This window comes from Pogoniulus pusillus, chromosome 34, assembly GCF_015220805.1.
Source record: "Pogoniulus pusillus isolate bPogPus1 chromosome 34, bPogPus1.pri, whole genome shotgun sequence".
NCBI lineage: Eukaryota > Metazoa > Chordata > Aves > Piciformes > Lybiidae > Pogoniulus > Pogoniulus pusillus.
The window spans coordinates 1,824,867-1,843,301 of NC_087297.1; the positions used below are offsets into that span (position 1 = coordinate 1,824,867).

Consider the following 18,435-nt stretch of genomic DNA (forward strand, 5'->3'; position numbering starts at 1 on the left):
CAGCTGGAGGTGTCCCTGCTGCCTGCTGGGGAGATGCCCTTTGAGGGTCCCTTGCAGCCCAGTGCAGTCTGTGAGTCTGTAAGAGCCACAAGCCCTGCCCAGACCACTCACTGCAGAGAGAGCAGCACCTCCAGAGGGTCTCAGCCAGATGAACACAGCAGCTGACCCAAGCAGAGTCACCTCTGTGAGGGCAGCCCTCCCCTTCCACTGACTGTCCCTTTAGACACTGCCCCTTCAGACACTGATGGCACTTGGGACAAGTGCCTCTGCTCCCTGCAGCTTTGGTCCCAAGCTCCTCCCAGCACTCTGCTCCCCCCCCAGCTCCTCACGGAGCACTCCTCACACAGGTTGCTCTCCCAGGCCAGGACACCTCAGTGAGCTCCAGCAGCCACCAAGCAAGCAGAAATGCAATGCTTTGAAGGCCTCTGCAGCTGAGCTGCCTTACCCTCACCCAAGGGTCACAATCTCTGCTGCCTCTTGCAATGATGTGGCAAACCCCTGCTGGGGAGGGGTCCCTCCACCCCCCCCCCCCCCCCCCCCAGTTGCCAAACCCCTGCAGGCTTCATGAGGAATGTGGGAGCAGGGAGAGGAAAGAAGCCCAGGAAGAGCAGACAGAGCAGAGACTGAGGTTTATTTCTGATGGCCTCGTCCTGCAGAGCTGCCCAAGTGCCATGGTTCCAGAAGCCCATGGCCTCAGCCACTGTGCCAGCTCCCAGAGGTGGCAGCAGAGCTGTGTGTGTCAGTCTGCTGCTTACAGAACAGCTGGAGGCAAAGCTCCTGGCCCTGAATTCAGAGCAGGATGCTCTGGGCTCTGACATTCTTTGGTCCAACCTGCTGTCAGCTTCCAACAGACAGCTGAGGGCACCCAGTGGGAATGCTGCTTCCCCTGAGCTCAGGGCCCTGTGCACACAGAGCCAAGCATGAGCCACTGCAGTGCCACAGCCACCACCAGGCCCTTGCCCTGTGCTCTGAGGCCAGGGCCCCCAGGCAGCCTGGCAGCCACACACTTGCCAGCACTACTCAGAGCATCGTTTTGGCTGCCTTAATGAAACCAGGAGGTCTCTTCCCTTGGGTTTGGTTGCACTTCTTCACTCCTGCTGCCCTGGTTTGGTCAGCTCCAGGCTGCAAGGCAGCTCTCTTCCAGCTGGTGGGAGCTGGCTCCTCTATGTGCCTGTCCTTTCAGTGTACACCAGCAAAGCTTCTCCAGCTCCACCGACCACAAGGCTGTGAAGAAAGCAGAGCACACACTTAGCACCGGGCAGGTCCCTCCCCTTGGCACAGAGGACACCACGAAGAGCAAGGTGTGGTTCTGCCTAACACCTTCAGGCTAGAGGCAGCCACCCAGGAGATGCTAGCATTTGGCTGGCCAAGAGAAGGCTGAAAGCAGAAATGTTTTATCCAAGTGACCTCATCAGAAAGTCATAGAATCATAGAAGAGAATCCAGCAGGCTGGAAGAGAGCTCCAAGCTCAGCCAGCCCAGCCTAGCACCCAGCCCTGCCCAACCAACCAGACCATGGCACTAAGTGCCCCAGCCAGGCTTGGCTGCAACACCTCCAGCCACGGCCACTCCACCACCTCCCTGGGCAGCCCATTCCAATGCCAATCACTCTCTCTGACAACAACTTCCTAACAACATCCAGCCTCAACCTGCCCTGGCACAGCTTCAGGCTGTGTCCTCACTGGGTACTGAGGAGCAGAGCCCAACCCCACCTGGCTACAGCCTCCCTGCAGGCAGCTGCAGGCAGCAATGAGCTCTGCCCTGAGCCTCCTCTGCTGCAGGCTGCACACCCCCAGCTCCCTCAGCCTCTCCTCACAGGGCTCTGCTCCAGGCCCCTCCCCAGCCTTGCTGCCCTTCTCCAAACACCTTCCAGCACCTCAACATCTCTCTGTAATGGAGGAGCCCAGCACTGGACACAGCACTCAAGGGGTGTCCTGAGCAGTGCTGAGCACAGGGGCACAAGAACCTCCCTTGTCCTGCTGCCCACACTGCTCCTGAGCCAGCCCAGGATGCCATTGGCTCTGCTGCCCACCTGGGCACTGCTGCCTCCTCTGCAGCTCCTCTCTCCCACCACCCCCAGCTCCCTCTCTGCCTGGCTGCTCTCAGCCACTCTGTCCCTATCCTGTAGTGCTGCTTGGAGCTGTTGTGGCCAAAGTGCAGAACCCTGCACTGTGTCTGGCAGCCACAGGGTAGGACCCTGACTGCTGTCCCCTCCTCTCACAGTGCACAGCTAAGTGTGCTGCCCTTTCATCTGAGCCCCGTGCCTTAGGGAGCTTACAAAACAGCAAAGCTCCTTCATGAACTCTGTAAACAAAAGAAACCTCTGTTAAGTTCCTGTCTCAGAGGGTTGAGCTTTGGCTTTGTTTCTCCCTCGGGGTAAAAGCAAAGCAGCATGGAAAGGCTGCTGAGGGCTCCTGAAGGCTCCCTGCACTTTAATAGCTTTAAATTCATTTAAACCTTAGCTCTGGGGAGCTGCTCTGAAGATCACAGAACTGCCCTTGTTCCTCAGAGGAACAAACATTGCATAAGAGCAGAGCCCTGCAGCCACACAGCCAAGTGCCCTCGCAAGGAGAGGCTCAGAGCTCTGTAGCAGCCCAGCCTGGGGCCACAGAGCAGTCACCAGCCAGGAGCAAGGGGCTGGGAGGGCTGCAATTCAGAGATGAAAATCACACACTGCAGACACTGAAGGGCTGGAAGGGTAAGGAGAGGAGCAGCAGAGGGAGCTGGGGGGGGGGGTTAAGTGTGGAGCAGAGGAGGCTGAGGGCAGAGCTCATTGCTCTCTGCAGCTCCCTGAGAGGAGGACCTGGGGGTGCTGGTTGGCAGCAGCTAAACATGAGCCAGGATGTGCCCAAGGGGCCAAGAAGGGCACCAGCAGCCTGGATCAGCAATGGTGTGGTCAGCAAGAGCAGGGCAGGGATTGTCTCCCTGGACTCAGCATTGGCGAGGCCACAGCTTGGCTCCTGGGGTCAGTTTTGGGTTCCTCACTGCAAGAAGGACATTGAGGGGCTGGAGCAGGTCCAGAGAAGGACAACCAAGCTGGGGAAGGGTCTGGAGAGCAGGGCTGGGGAGCAGCAGCTGAGGGAGCTGGGGGGGTTAGTGTGGAGCAGAGGAGGCTGAGGGCAGAGCTCATTGCTCTCTGCAGCTGCCTGAGAGGAGGCTGCAGGCAGGTGGGGGTTGGGCTCTGCTCCCTAGGCTCAGGTGATGGAAGGAGAGGAAATGTCCTGAACTTGTGCCAGGGGAGGGTTGGGTTGGAGAGGAGGGAAAATGTCTTTGGTGCCAGAGTGGTCAGGGACTGGCAGAGGCTGCCCAGGGAGGTGGTGGAGTGCCCATGGCTGGAGGTGCTGCAGAGAGCTGTGGCCATGGCAGCTGGGGCCAGGGTTTGGTGGCCATGGTGGGGCTGGGTTGGTGGCTGGACTGGGCACCTTGAAGGCCTTTTCCAAGAGGGACAATCCTGTGACTGCATTGGCCTGTTTCCCCAGCTGCAAACCACCCTGAGTGGTGGAGCTCAGCACCCACAGCATCCAGGGTCTCCCAGGGCAGCAGAGGAGACACCATTCCAGGCACTGCATCCACCAGTGCCCCCCTGGCCCTCCTTAGCTGCAAGACATTCAGTGGCACTAAGAGGACCTGGCCTGTACACAGCACTCCCAGACAAAGCACTGCATGGCAGTGCTCAGAAGAGAGCCCATGGAGGCACTTACCAAGCAATGGTCAGCACATTGGCACTCATGGCAAAGAAGAAGGGTGAGAGGCCAGCAGTGAGCACCTGTCAGGTGGAAAGGAGAACAACAGAACACTTTGTGAGCTCAGGGTGGCACAGACGAACTGCTGAGGTCAAGCTCCTGCAGGGGCAGGCACACCTCCTCCTCTGCTCTTCTTTCTTGGCCATCACATGCAGGCAATGGGCAGCCAAAGGAGCTGGGGGTGCTGGGTGGCAGCTGGCTGAGCCAGGGTGTGCCCAGCTGGCCAAGAAGGGCACCAGCAGCCTGGCCTGGATCAGCAGTGGTGTGGCCAGCAGGAACAGGACAGGGATTGTGTCCTGGACTGGGCACTGCTGAGGCCACAGCTTGAGTGCTGGGTTCAGTTTTGGGTCCCCCACTCCACAGGCAGGGACACCTCCCACCAGCACTGCATGCTCAAAGCCTCACCCAGCCTGGCCTTGAACACCTCCAGGGAGAGAGCATCCACAGCCTCCCTGGGCAGCCTGTGCCAGTGTCTCACCACCCTCACTACAAAGAGTCCTGGGCTCAGTTTTGGGTCCCTCACTCCAAGAAGGACACTGAGGGGCTGGAACAGGGCCAGAGAAGGGCAACCAAGCTGGGGAAGGGTCTGGAGAACAGAGCTGGGGAGGAGCAGCTGAGGGAGCTGGAGGGGTTAGTGTGGAGCAGAGGAGGCTGAGGGAGACCTCTCTACAGCTTGCTGAAAGGATGTTGGAGACAGGTCAAGATTGGTCTCTTTTGGCCTGAAATTCTGCCAGGGGAGGTTTAGGTTAGACATTAAGAAGAGTTTCCTCCCTAAAAGGGCTCTCAAACACTGGCACAGGCTGCCCAGGGAGGTGGCTGAATCCCCACCCCTGCAGGTGTTCACAGGCTGCCAAGATGTGGTGCTGAGGGCTGTGGCTCAGCACCAGCCTGGGCAGTGCTGGGGCAATGGTTGGACTCTAAGTCCTTTTCCAGCCTGAAGGATTCTAAGCCAGGAGAAAGCCAAGGAGGCAAAACTAACCAGGGAGCCACTGCTGAGCTCCCTGCCCAGCTCTCCTCCTGCTGCAGGTGCAGAGGCAGGCACCTGCTGTCTGCCCTGGCCAGTGGGAAGCAGGCCAGAAACAGCCAGAGAAGAGCCAGCCTGGGGCAGGAGCCTGCCTTGGGGCTGGCTGGCACAGCACATGCAGGGCATGCTGCTGGCTAGGCCAGAGCAAAGAGCTCACAGCTCAGTCACCTCTGGCTGCTGCAGGGCCAAGGACACAGCAGAGGCAGGGCAGGGACCAGAGCAGAGGCTCCTTGCTCACACATCCCAGAGGCAGGGCAGGGACCAGAGCAGAGGCTCCTTGCTCACACATCCCAGAGGCAGGGCAGGGACCAGAGCAGAGGCTCCTTGCTCACACATCCCAGAGGCAGGGCAGGGACCAGAGCAGAGGCTCCCTTCTCACACATCCCAGAGGCAGGGCAGGGACCAGAGCAGAGGCTCCTTGCTCACACATCCCAGAGGCAGGGCAGGGACCAGAGCAGAGGCTCCTTGCTCACACATCCCAGAGGCAGGGCAGGGACCAGAGCAGAGGCTCCCTTCTCACACATCCCAGAGGCAGAGCAAGAACCAGAGCAGAGGCTCCTTGCTCACACATCCCAGAGGCAGGGCAGGGACCAGAGCAGAGGCTCCTTGCTCACACATCCCAGAGGCAGGGCAGGGACCAGAGCAGAGGCTCCTTGCTCACACATCCCAGAGGCAGGGCAAGAACCAGAGCAGAGGCTCCTTGCTCACACATCCCAGAGGCAGGGCAGGGACCAGAGCAGAGGCTCCTTGCTCACACATCCCAGAGGCAGGGCAGGGACCAGAGCAGAGGCTCCTTGCTCACACATCCCAGAGGCAGGGCAGGGACCAGAGCAGAGGCTCCTTGCTCACACATCCCAGAGGCAGAGCAGGGACCAGAGCAGAGGCTCCTTGCTCACACATCCCAGAGGCAGAGCAGGGACCAGAGCAGAGGCTCCCTTCTCACACATCCCAGCTGGCCTGGCCTGGAGACCTTCCAGCTTGTACCTGCTGAGAGCAGGCTCTGGAGAGCAGTCAGATGCTGGGCTCAGAGTCTCCTGAGGAGAGCCTGAAATGTCTTTGTGGGTGTAGAGAAGGCAAAAGTTTAAGGCCATGGGGTGAAGAGATCCAGTGGCATTAGCCTGCTACTCCAAACCTCTCACTGCACCAAGGTGTCCTGGGCCAGGTGCACACCAGAATTTGGGAGCCCTGATCCCACAGGCAGCTCCATCCCAGCACCCCAGAGGCTGCAGCACCTCCATCCCAGCACCCCAGAGGCTGCAGCAGCTCCATCCAAGCACCCCAGAGGCTGCAGCACCTCCATCCCAGCACCCCAGGGGCTGCAGCACCTCCATCCCAGCACCCCAGGGGCTGCAGCACCTCCATCCCAGTACCCTAAAGGCTGCAGCAGCTCCATCCCAGCACCCCAAAGGCTACAGCAGCTCCATCCCAGTACCCCAAAGGCTGCTGCAGCAGCTCCATCCCAGCACCCCAGGGGCTGCAGCAGCTCCATCCCAGTACCCCAGGGACTGCAGCACTTCCATCTCAGCACCCCAGGGGCTGCAGCAGCTCCATCCCAGCACCCCAAGGGCTGTAGCAGCTCCATCCCAGCACCCCAGGGACTGCAGCACCTCCAGCCCAGTACCCCAAGGGCTGCAGCAGCTCCAGCCCAGCACCCCAGAGGCTGCAGCACCTCCATCCCAGCACCTCAGGTGCTGTAGCAGCTCCATCCCAGCACCCCAGAGGCTGCAGCACCTCCATCCCAGCACCCCAGGGGCTGCAGCACCTCCATCCCAGCACCCCAGGGGCTGCAGCAGCTCCATCCCAGTACCCCAGGGACTGCAGCACTTCCATCTCAGCACCCCAGGGGCTGCAGCAGCTCCATCTCAGCACCCCAAGGGCTGTAGCAGCTCCATCCCAGCACCCCAGGGACTGCAGCACCTCCAGCCCAGTACCCCAAGGGCTGCAGCAGCTCCAGCCCAGCACCCCAGAGGCTGTAGCAGCTCCATCCCAGCACCCCAGGGGCTGCAGCAGCTCCATCCCAGCACCCCAGGGACTGCAGTGCCTCCAGCCCAGCACCTCAGGGGCTGCAGCAGCTCCATCCCCAGCAGCCCTGCAGCTCCCACAGCTGCAGCCTGCTCTCCGTTTGGGCCCTTTTTGCTGCCAGATGGATAATGCAAACTGGGAAGAGTTCAGAGAGCAGTGCCAGAGCCAGCAGATGGAGGGACTGATGTTCAGTCAACAGCTAAGATGAGCAATGCCTGTGGGAAAGGAAGACTTGGGAGCGATTTACAGACACTTGGGAAACACTGAGGAATGAAAGGAACCAGTTGGGATAAGAGAGAATTGCCCAAGGAAAAAGATGAAATGGAGAAACAAAGCATTCAAACAACTATCAGCTCCCATTGCCTCACCCCTGTTTGTCTAACAGGCTCCCAGGGGAGGCAGCAGACTTCATTCCACCCTCTGTGACTTGTCAGAACACCACCAGCCCTGTGGCAGGGAGGCACACGGCCCCTGGCAGCAGTGGGTGCACCACAGCTGGCACTGCCAGGCTGCTGAACCTGCCCCAGCAGTCAGCAGTGCAGGGTCACCAGCAGCAGCCAGTGGAGAAGAGGAGGTTGGGCACCACTGCTGCAGCCACACTGCAGGAGGAGCATAGAATGGGTTGGGTTGGAAGGGACCTGAAAGCTGAGTCAGTTCCAACCCTCTCTGCAAAGACACCTCACACCAGCCCAGCTTGCTCAAGGCCTCATCCAACCTGGTCCTGAGCACCTCCAGGGAGGTTGGGGAGCAAATTCACAAATGCAGGTGCATGAGAGCAGCTTCTCTCCAGTGCCTCCTTTCTGCCTCTGCAGGGCTCATAGAATTACAGAGCCAAGCAGGCTGGCAGAGAGCTCCAAGCTCATCCAGCCCAACCTAGCACCCAGCCCTGCCCAACCAACCAGACCATGGCACTAAGTGCCCCAGCCAGGCTTGGCTGCAACACCTCCAGCCACAGCCACTCCACCACCTCCCTGGGCAGCCCATTCCAATGCCAATCACTCTCTCTGACAACAACTTCCTAACAACATCCAGCCTCAACCTGCTCTGGCACAGCCTGAGCCTGGGTTTCCTTCTTCTGGTGCTGGCTGCCTGGCAGCAGAGCCCAACCCCACCTGGCTACAGCCTCCCTGCAGGCAGCTGCAGGCAGCAATGAGCTCTGCCCTGAGCCTCCTCTGCTGCAGGCTGCACACCCCCAGCTCCCTCAGCCTCTCCTCACAGGGCTGTGCTCCAGGCCCCTCCCCAGCCTTGCTGCCCTTCTCTCAACACCTTCCAGCACCTCAGCATCTCTCTGCAATGGAGGAGCCCAGAACTGGACACAGCACTGGAGGTGAGGCCTGAGCAGTGCTGAGCACAGGGGCAGAAGAACCTCCCTTGTCCTGCTGCCCACACTGCTCCTGAGCCAGCCCAGGATGCCATTGGCTCTGCTGCCCACCTGGGCACTGCTGCCTCCTCTGCAGCTCCTCTCTCCCAGCACCCCCAGCTCCCTCTCTGCCTGGCTGCTCTCAGCCACTCTGGCCCCAGCCTGTAGTGCTGCTTGGGGCTGCTGTGGGTGATTCTGAGTGCTGGATCTATCTTGCTCTGCAACAACTCCTTCCCCACACCAGCTTATCTCTGCTCTGTGCACCCCAGACTGTGTGGCAGCACTGCAGTGATGTTGTTCCTCCTGTTGCTGGTAACTGAGGCTGATAAGGAGCAAACTCTGGCTTGTGGGACTGACTCCCTTCTGGGATCCTGAAACACTGTGCTGGCCTTCAGAGCAGCTTGTTAGATGGGAATGCTGATGCAGGCAGTGTGTGGGATGCTGTGTGACATCCCAGCCTGCCCTGGATTCCCACACAGCTGGGAATGCCTCAGCTTTTCACCCTTCATTGTGAGAACCTGAATCTTGGCATCTCCTCCCACCAAGAGGCTTGGACCCTCTGTATGCCCCACTTGTGGTTGATGCTCTAGAGCCCCAGGTGCCCCTGCTCTGCCAGGCTGTGCTGTACCAGGACCCAAAGCTCAGCCTTTCAGACAGGCATTCACCACTGAGCACACACAGACTGCTCATGAGCAGAGACAGGACAAGGGGCAATGGTCTGAAACTGGCAGAGTGCAGACTGAGACTGGAGATGAGGAAGAAATTCTCTGCAGTGAGGGTGCTGAGACACTGGCACAGGTTGCCCAGGGAGGCTGTGGATGTCCTCTCCCTGGAGGTGTTCAGGGCCAGTCTGGAAGAGGCTTTGAGCAAGTTGTGCTGGTGGGAGATGTCCCTGCCCATGGCAGGGGGTTGGAGGTGGATGAGCTTCAAGGTCTCTTCCAACCCAACCCATTCTATGAATCATGAATCTAAGAATCACAGAACCAAGCAGGTTGGAAGAGAGCTCCAAGCTCAGCCAGCCCAGCCTAGCACCCAGCCCTGCCCAACCAACCAGACCATGGCACTAAGTGCCCCAGCCAGGCTTGGCTGCAACACCTCCTGCCACAGCCTCTCCACCACCTCCCTGGGCAGCCCATTCCAGTGCCAATCACTCTCTCTGACAACAACTTCCTAACAACATCCAGCCTAGACCTGCCCTGGCACAGCCTGAGCCTGGGTCCCCTTGTTCTGTTGCTGGCTGCCTGGCAGCAGAGCCCAACCCCACTTGGCTACAGCCTCCCTGCAGGCAGCTGCAGGCAGCAATGAGCTCTGCCCTGAGCCTCCTCTGCTGCAGGCTGCACACCCCCAGCTCCCTCAGCCTCTCCTCACAGGGCTCTGCTCCAGGCCCCTCCCCAGCCTTGCTGCCCTTCTCCAAACACCTTCCAGCACCTCAACATCTCTCTTGAACTGAGGAGCCCAGAACTGGGCACAGCACTCCAGGGGTGGCCTGAGCAGTGCTGAGTCCCTGAGCCTCACTGAAACACTGCTCCAATGCAAAGCTGGAGCAGGGGTCCCAGCAGCTTTCCTTCCCTCTTTAGGGACCAGCTTTAAGGTGACAAACGAGTGCAGTTCTCTGCTGTCCCAGCCCTTCTCGGAGGGTCCAGCCCCACTGCTGGTACCACCTGGCAAAGGGCTGCTCTCTGAAGACCCCCATCTGTGGCACAGCCTGGCCACAGGGCTGGGCTGCCCTCTGCTTGCTCCCTGCTTCTTGTTCTCTGCCTGGACCAGAGCTAACTGCAGCACAGTCCTAGCTGCTGTTTCGTGGCCCAGGCTCTGGCTTCGTGCAGCCCTGCAGCATCCTCCCTCTGCTGCAGCTGCTGCTCTCATCTTCTTCCTTCTCCTTCCTGCTGGGATCTGCAGTCCAAGCTTAAGCAGGCCTGCAGGCCACTGCCACTGAGCTCAGCACCTAGGGTGAGCTGGGCTGGGCTGTGGATTCCTTCACAGGGTGTCCTCCAGCAGTGGAAGGGATCAGCCTCCTCCTGGGCACAGCCCTTGTCCCTGGTGAGTATCCACCACAAGGATTTGCTGAGAGGATGGGAAAGGGGAGGACCCTGCCCTAGGGTAGGCTGTGCCATGGCAGGGGGCTGGAACCAGGTGATCCTCATGGTCCCCTCCAGCCCTATGGCTCTGTGCCAGAACAGGGCAGGAGACAGAACTGGTTATGCCAGAAGAGAGCTGTAACATCACCAAGGTCAACCATTAACCCTCCAGCCCTGTTCTCCAGACCCTTCCCCAGCTCTGTTGCCCTTCTCTGGACACCCTCCAGCCCCTCAGTCTCCTCCTTGCAGTGAGGAACCCAAAGCTGAACCCAGCACTCAAGCTGTGGGCTCAGCAGTGCTGAGTCCAGGGCACAATCCCTGCCCTGCTCCTGCTGGCCACACCAGTGCTGATCCAGGCCAGGCTGCTGGTGCCCTCATTGCCCCCCTGGGCACACCTTGGCTCATCTTCAGCTGCTGCCAACCAGCACCCCTGGGTCCTTTTCAGCCAAGCAGTTTCCAGCCTCTCTGCCCCAAGCCTGGAGTGTCCAAGGGGTTGCTGTGGCCCACGTGCAGGACCCAGCACTGGGCCTGGCTGAACCACACAGCACTGGTGGCTGCACTTCACCCTGGGCTAGCCAGGACCCTCTGCAGAGCCTTCCTACCCTGCAGCACATCCACACTGCCACCCAACTCAGTGTCCCCTGCAAAGTGAGGGAGGGAGCCTCAGCCCCTCACCCACTGCTAAAGACGTTAAAGAGCACTGCCCCTGGCTGAGCCCTGGGGAGCACCCCTGGTGCCCAGCTGCCAGCTGGATCTGCTTCCACTCCCCACCACTCTTTGGGCCCAGCCAGGCAGTTTTTAGCCCAGGGAAGCCCCCATCCAAGCTAGGAGCAGGCAGTGACTTCAGAGGGAGAGTGGCAAGCTGCTTGAGCAGGGCTGGGCACACCCAGCCCTTGCAGGCTGCTCAGCACTCAGTGTTTGCACAGCCCTGAACACACAGGAGGGCACTTCCAAACTGCAGGCTGATTCCATCTTCCTCTCTGGAATGGAAAGATATGAGGGGCATTTGTTCATGATATTCACCAGTGACCTGGCTGAGGGCACAGAGGGCACTGCCAGCAAGCTTGCTGATGGCACCAAACTGGGTGCAGTGGCTGCCACAGCAGGAGGCTGTGCTGGCATTCAGCCAGACCTGGGCAGGCTGAGGAGTGGGCAGGGAGAAACTGAATGGAATTCAGCAAGGGCAAGGGCAGAGTTTGGCACCTGGGAAAGGACAACCCCAGGGAGCAGCACAGGTTGGGGACTGAGCTGCTGGAAGGCAGCAAAGGGGGAAAGGCCCTGGGGGTCCTGGTGCATGGGAGGGTGAGCATGAGCCAGCAGTGTGCCAGGAGGGGCAATGCCAGTCTGGGGTGGGTCAGAAGGGCTGTGGTGAGTAGGTGCAGAGAGGTTCTCCTGCCCCTCTGCTCTGCCCTGCTGAGGCCACATCTGCAGTGCTGTGCCCAGTTCTGGGCCCCCAGTTCAAAAGGGACACAGAACTGCTGGAGAGAGCCCAGCACAGAGCCACAAAGCTGCTGAGGGCAATGGAAGAGCTCTGCTAGGAGGAGAGGCTGAGGGAGCTGGGGCTGTGCTGCTGGGAGAGGAGGGGACTGAGAGGGGACCTCAGCAGTGGTTAGCAATGTGCAAAGGTGAGTGGCAGGAGGCTGGGGCCAGGCTCTGCTGGGGGATGCCCACTGACAGCACAGGAGGCAGTGGTGGGAGCTGAGGCAGAGGAAGTGCCATGGGAACAGGAGGAGGAATTTTTCCCTGTGAGGGTGCCAGAGCCCTGGCACAGGCTGCCCAGGGGGGCTGTGGAGTCTCCCTCTCTGGAGGTATTCAATGTCTGCCTGGATGTGTTCTGTGTGCCCTGCTCTGGGTGATGCTGCCCTGGCAGAGGGTGGACTGGCTGAGCTTTGGAGGTCCCTTCCAGCCCTGGCACTCTGTGAGGCTGTGACTGAGCCCAGGCAGGACCATGAGTGCCCTTCAGCTCCCATACACAGAATGTTTCCTCTGGGGCTGCTGGAAAGTTCAGTGCCATGGTTCTTGCTGCAGGTGACCACAGCACACTGCACAAAAGCCTTCCTCACTCTGTGCAGCCAATCCCTGTACCCTCACCTCCCCAAACTGCCCTCCCCAAAGCCCTTATTTTTGCCAAAGCAGTGCTCTGGAAGAGCTCAGCAACTCCCTCACAACACATCACCCCATTTATCACCAGGTCATCTTCTCACAGCAGCAGGAAAAGGCTTCTGATGCAAGTAACCTTTGTTTTCATTCTGATGCTGGAGTTAAAGCAAGCCCAAGCTTTTTATAGACACAGGATCTGCTTTGTTCCCTCCCTCCCCCCCCCTTTTCTTTTGCATGTTTTTAGCCAGCTGCTAAGATAATCATCAAAAATCAGCAGGGAAAGGGATGGGTTGGAGCTTCTGCAAGCAGCTCCAGCAAAGATCATCCTGAGCTGCCAAGAAGGCAAAACTGGCAGCTGGTCCCTGGCTGGTTGAGGCTGAAGTTCACACAAGAAGGACCTGGAGCTGCTGGAGAGGGGCCAGAGGAGGCCACCAAGATGCTCAGAGGGCTGGAGAAGCTCTGCTGTGAGGACAGGCTGGGAGAATTTGGGCTGTTCAGCCTGCAGAAGAGACCTTAGAGCAGCCTTGAAGGGGCTGCAGGAGAGCTGGGGAGGGACTTGTGGCAAAGGCTTAGAGTGCCAGGATGAGGGACAATGGAGTTGAGCTGGGAGAGGGGAGGCTGAGACTGGAGACTAGGGAGAAATTCTGTGCACTGAGGGTGGTGAGACCCTGGCACAGGCTGCCCAGGGAGGCTGTGGCTGTCCCCTCCCTGGAGGTGCTCAAGGCCAGCTTGGATGGTTTGATTGTGGGGAGAACCCCCCCTGGATTTATCTGTCCTTCTGCACAGCTAACATGCACTTGGCTTGGGATTTATGGTCCCTTTGGGAGAAGCAGAGCAATGGGGATGGTGAACAGAGCAGGGACCTGCTGGAGAGGGGCAGAGGAGGCCACAAGGATGCTCAGAGGGCTGGAGAAGCTCCTCTGTGGGGACAGGCTGGGAGAGTTGGGGCTGCTCAGCCTGGAGAAGAGAAGGCTCTGGGGACATCTTTGATCAACCTTCCAGTACCTGGAGGGAGTCCCAGGAGAGCTGGGGAGGGACTTGTGACAAGGGCTGGGAGTGCCAGGATGAGGGACAATGGCTTTGAGCTGGGAGAGGGGAGAGTGAGAGTGGATGTTAGGGTGAAGTTGTTTGCAGTGAGGGTGGTGAGACCCTGGCACAGGTTGAGGGTGGTGAGACACTGGCACAGGTTGCCCAGGGAGGTTGTGGAGCACAGAAGCACCCAATGTGATCTTTGATCACATTGGGTGCTTCTGTGCTCCACAACCTCCCTGGAGGTGTTCAGGACCAGGCTGGATGAGGCCTTGAGCTACCTGTTCTAGTGGGAGGTGTCCCTGCCTAAGGCAGGGGGTTGGAGCTGGCTGAGCTTTGAGCTCCCTTCCAACCTAACCCATTCTGTGCTTCTATGAACTGTACAGCCCCAGGTAACACTCCTGTGTGGCTGCATCAGAGATGGGTGGCTCCTGAAGCTGCTCTGCCACCACTGCCATCAGAGCTGGGTGGCTCCTGCAGCTGCTCTGCCACCACTGCCATCAGAGCTGGGTGGCTCCTGAAGCTTCTCTGCCACCACTGCCATCAGAGCTGGGTGGCTCCTGCAGCTGCTCTGCCACCACTGCCATCAGAGATGGGTAGCTCCTGAAGCAGCTCTGCCACCACTGCCATCAGAGCTGGGTGGCTCCTGAAGCAGCTCTGCCACCACTGCCATCAGAGCTGGGTGGCTCCTGCAGCTGCTCTGCCACCACTGCCATCAGAGATGGGTGGCTCCTGCAGCTGCTCTGCCACCACTGCCATCAGAGCTGGGTGGCTCCTGCAGCTGCTGTGCCACCGTTGCCATGGTGCCACCGTTGCCATGGTGCCAGCATCACCAGGCTGCCCTTTAAGTATCACCAATGTTGGGGAAGGTTAAAGAGTCTTCTTCCTTCAGAGAGCTGAGCAATGAGCACTGTGCTCCTCAGCATGCTGGCATGGCCAAGCTCCTGCTGGTTTCAGAGCCTGGCAGACTTCAGTTCAGCCTGGCAGGGAGTGAGGACCCTGAGGGCATGGCTGTGAGGGTGGCACAACAGCCAGGCTGGACTCAGCTTTAAATAATGAGCTAACTCCCCCAGGTCCCTCTGGGTGACAGCCCTGCCCTCCAGCACAGCCCAGGGCAGCCAAGGTGTTGATCCTGGAAGGGCAAGGCTGAAGCAGCAGCTCCCTTGGCCACTCAGCAGCCTGTCCTGCCAGACTGCCACCCATGGCTGCAGAGGGAGAAGCCTTTCAGATCAAGAGGCCACAGCAGCCAAGCTTTTAGCCCCAGGCATCATCTGACTGCCAACAGAACTGCTGCAGGGTTGCCTACCTCCACCAGTCCTTTATCCCTTACAAGACCAAGGTGAGGGAGCTTTACTTGCACCTCTCATGAGCACTTTGGCTGCAGGAGAAGCTGAACCATCAGGGCACACTGCAGCTGTGCTTTCTGTCTCATTCTGGACCCCAGCTGTGTGCCCAGCCCCAGAGAGGGCTCAAAATTGCCCACTTGCCTCTTGCCTCTGAAACACTTCCACAGAATCCTCTCTCTTCACCCCTCCAGGCTACATGGCAGCTGCCTGACAGCTCCAAGCCACACAAAGACCTAATGGATAGCTCTTGGCAATGCCTCCATCTGAGGGCAGACCTCATTGCTCTCTGCAGCTCCACAACCTCCCTGGGCAACCTCTGCCAGTGTCTCCCCACCCTCACTGGAGAGAGTCCTAGGTTCAGTTTTGGGCTTCTCAGGCCAAGGAGGACACTGAGGGCACACATCCGTTCTTCACTGCTCTGTCCTCATCAACTGGCAGAAAAGGACCTGGGGTGCTGCTTGGCAGCAGCTAAACATGAGCCAAGATGTGCCCAGCTGGCCAAGAAGGGCACCAGCAGCCTGGATCAGCAATGGCGTAGTCATCAGGAGCAGGGCAAGGATTGTTTCCCTGAACTCAGCATTGGTGAGGCCACAGCTTGGCTCCTGGGTTCAGTTTTGGGTCCCTCACTGCAAGGACATTGAGGGGCTGGAGGGTGTCCAGAGAAGGGCAACAGAGCTGGGGAAGGGTCTGGAGAACAGGAGTGGGGAGGAGCAGCTGAGGGAGCTGGGGGGGTTAGTGTGGAGCAGAGGAGGCTGAGGGCAGAGCTCATTGCTCTCTGCAGCTGCCTGAGAGGAGGCTGCAGGCAGGTGGGGGTTGGGCTCTGCTCCCTAGTAACAGGTGATGGAAGGAGAGGAAATGTCCTGAACTTGTGCCAGGGGAGGGTTAGGTTGGAGAGGAGGAAAAATGTCTTTGGTGCAGGAGTGGTCAGGGACTGGCAGAGGCTGCCCAGGGAGGTGGTGGAGTGCCCATAAAGGTGTGCCCATGGCACTTGGGGCCAGGGTTTAGTGGCCATGGTGGGGCTGGGTTGGCTCAGTGATCTCAGAGGTCTCTCCCAATCCAAACAATTCTATGATCCCACAATGCACTTCCAATGGGTATCCTGATGGACAAAAGGGAACAAACTAATCCAGAGCATCTCCTAGGGCTCAATCTGCTGCCTGATACCTGCTGAGATGGATTCATTGTACTGAGCACAGACAGAAGCTGTGCTGTGTTGCCAGCCCCAAGCCACAGCTCAGCTTCATGTCCTGCTCTGGCCATGTTGTGGCCTAAAGCTGTGTAGCTGCCACTCTCAACACCTCTTTATGTTCAGACCAAGCTTGTCCTCTACCTGGAGATCCAAAACCTCCACCAGCTCTCAGCTCTTCTGCTTGGAATTGCTGCAGTGTCCCAGGGAGACTCTGCCACTTGGTTCAGTGGTCATGTAGCACACAAAGGAGCTGTAACAGAGGCTGCTATCTCCCCAACAATTAGATGGTGTAATTAGTGCAGGATGCTGCAATGCAATTATCAAGCTGTCCCCATGGCAACTGCCTGAAAAGCTTTACTGTTAGGGTGTCAGCCCTGGAGAAGCAGCTGGGAGCACACTGATTGCTGTACCTGCTCAGCAAGCTCCACTCAGAAACACTTCCTCTTTTCCAAGGTCTTTGCAGAGTCCCCAGGTGCTTCCCAGGAATCAAACTGGGAGCTGTGGGAGTCTCTTCTCCCAAGCAGCAAATGACAGGATGAGAGGAAGCAGCCTCAGGTGGCAGCAGGAGAGGTTTAGGTTGGACTTTAGAAGCTTCCTCCCTGAAAGGGCTCTCAAAGGCTGGCACAGGCTGCCCAGGGAGGTGGTTGAATGCCCAGCCCTGGAGGTGTTCCAAAGAGGCAGAGCTGTGCTGCTGAGGGCCATGGCTTAGCAGCAGCCTCAGATGGACTTGATGGGTTGGGTTGGAAGGGACCTTTGCCCCATGTAACTTCACAGAATCACCCAGGTTAGAAGAGAGCTCCAAGCTCAGCCAGCCCAGCCTAGCACCCAGCCCTGCCCAACCAACCAGACCATGGCACTAAGTGCCCCAGCCAGGCTTGGCTTCAACACCTCCAGCCACAGCCACTCCACCACCTCCCTGGGCAGCCCATTCCAATGCCAATCACTCTCTCTGACAACAACTTCCTCCTCCAGCCTAGACCTGCCCTGGCACAGCTTGAGGCTGTGTCCCCTTCTTCTGTTGCTGCCTGCCTGGCAGCAGAGCCCAACCCCACCTGGCTACAGCCTCCCTGCAGGCAGCTGCAGGCAGCAATGAGCTCTGCCCTGAGCCTCCTCTGCTGCAGGCTGCACACCCCCAGCTCCCTCAGCCTCTCCTCACAGGGCTCTGCTCCAGGCCCCTCCCCAGCCTTGCTGCCCTTCTCCAAACACCTTCCAGCACCTCAACATCTCTCTGCAATGGAGGAGCCCAGAACTGGACACAGCACTCAAGGTGTGGCCTGGGCAGTGCTGAGCACAGGGGCAGAAGAACCTCCCTTGTCCTGCTGCCCACACTGCTCCTGAGCCAGCCCAGGATGTGAATTCCTCTCTCTGCAGGGAGCTGCTCCTGTCTTTGGATGAGGGAGGAAACGAGAGAGTCCCAAAGGCATTGCCCTTCCCATTCATTCCTCCTCTTCCTAACAGGCTGCCTCAACAGCTTCCTACTGGAAACAAAGTCCCTGCTACAGGTGTACTGGGCTAACACTGACCAGGAGATGGGAACAGCACAGCAGAAGGAAGCAGTACTGTAACAGAGTCCTGCAGCAGTCCAGGCTGGGAGGTGACTGCTGGAGAGCAGCCCTGTGGAGAGGGAGCTGGCAGTGCTGGGGGAGAGCATCCATGGGCAGCAATGTGCCCTGGGGGCCAAGAGGGCCAGTGGGGTCCTGGAGGGCATTAAGCAGAGTGTGTCCAGCAGATCCAAGGAGGTTCTCCTGCCCCTCTACTCTGCCCTGCTGAGACCTCATCTTGAGCACTGCCTGCAGTTTTGGGCTCCCCAGCTCAAGAGGGACAGGGATCTGCTGGAGAGGGTCCAGCAGAGGGCCAGGAGGATGCTGAGGGGACTGGAGCAGTGCCTGGTGAGGAGAGGCTGAGGGACCTGGGGCTGCTTTGTCTGGAGAGGAGAGGACTGAGAGGGGATTGAATCAATGTCTATAACTATCTGAGGGCTGGGGGTCAGGAGGGGGGCACAGGCTCTGCTCACTGCTCCCTGGCACAGGACAAGCAGCAATGGATGGAAGCTGCAGCACAGGAGGTTCCAGCTCAACACAAGGGGAACTTGTTGCCTGGAAGGGTCCCAGAGCCCTGGCACAGGCTGCCCAGAGAGGCTGTGGAGTCTCCTTCTCTGGAGCCTTCCCAGGCCTGTCTGGATGTGTTCCTGTGTGCCCTGAGCTGGGCTGTGTGGTCCTGCTCTGGCAGGGGGATTGGACTGGATGATCTCCTTGGGTCCCTTCCAGCCCCTGACACCTGTGAGCCTGTAACAAAAATATCAGCCAGTTCCAACCCCACTGCCTTGGGCAGCTGCAGTAGGCTGCTTAGGGCCACAGCCAGCTTCACTTTCAGCAGATCCAGGCTTGGAGCCTCTACAACTTCTCTGGGCAAACTGTTCCAGAGCCTCACCACTCTCATGGGCAAGAATTGCTTCCTAATGCCCAGTCTCAATCCAGCTGCTCCCAGTTTGAAGCCACCACCCTGGGCTTTCCTTGTTGCTAAAGACAAGTCCTGAGATACATTT

General features: G+C 59.0%; 1 protein-coding gene across 7 annotated transcripts in view; it reads right to left on the reverse strand.

Annotated features, from left to right (window-relative positions):
• Nucleotides 1-612: 612 nt before the first annotated feature.
• The window catches only part of TMEM241 (transmembrane protein 241), a 77,077-nt gene continuing 59,254 nt past the window's right edge, over nucleotides 613-18,435 (reverse strand). For all 7 annotated transcript variants that reach the window (XM_064170467.1, XM_064170469.1, XM_064170466.1 and 4 more), the window contains 2 exons: nucleotides 3,701-3,765; nucleotides 613-1,224 (listed from right to left, as the gene is read on the reverse strand). In XM_064170467.1, the coding sequence (XP_064026537.1) occupies nucleotides 1,164-1,224; nucleotides 3,701-3,765 (126 nt within the window). In that variant the 3' untranslated portion in view covers nucleotides 613-1,163. The remainder of the gene's footprint in view (nucleotides 1,225-3,700; nucleotides 3,766-18,435) is intronic.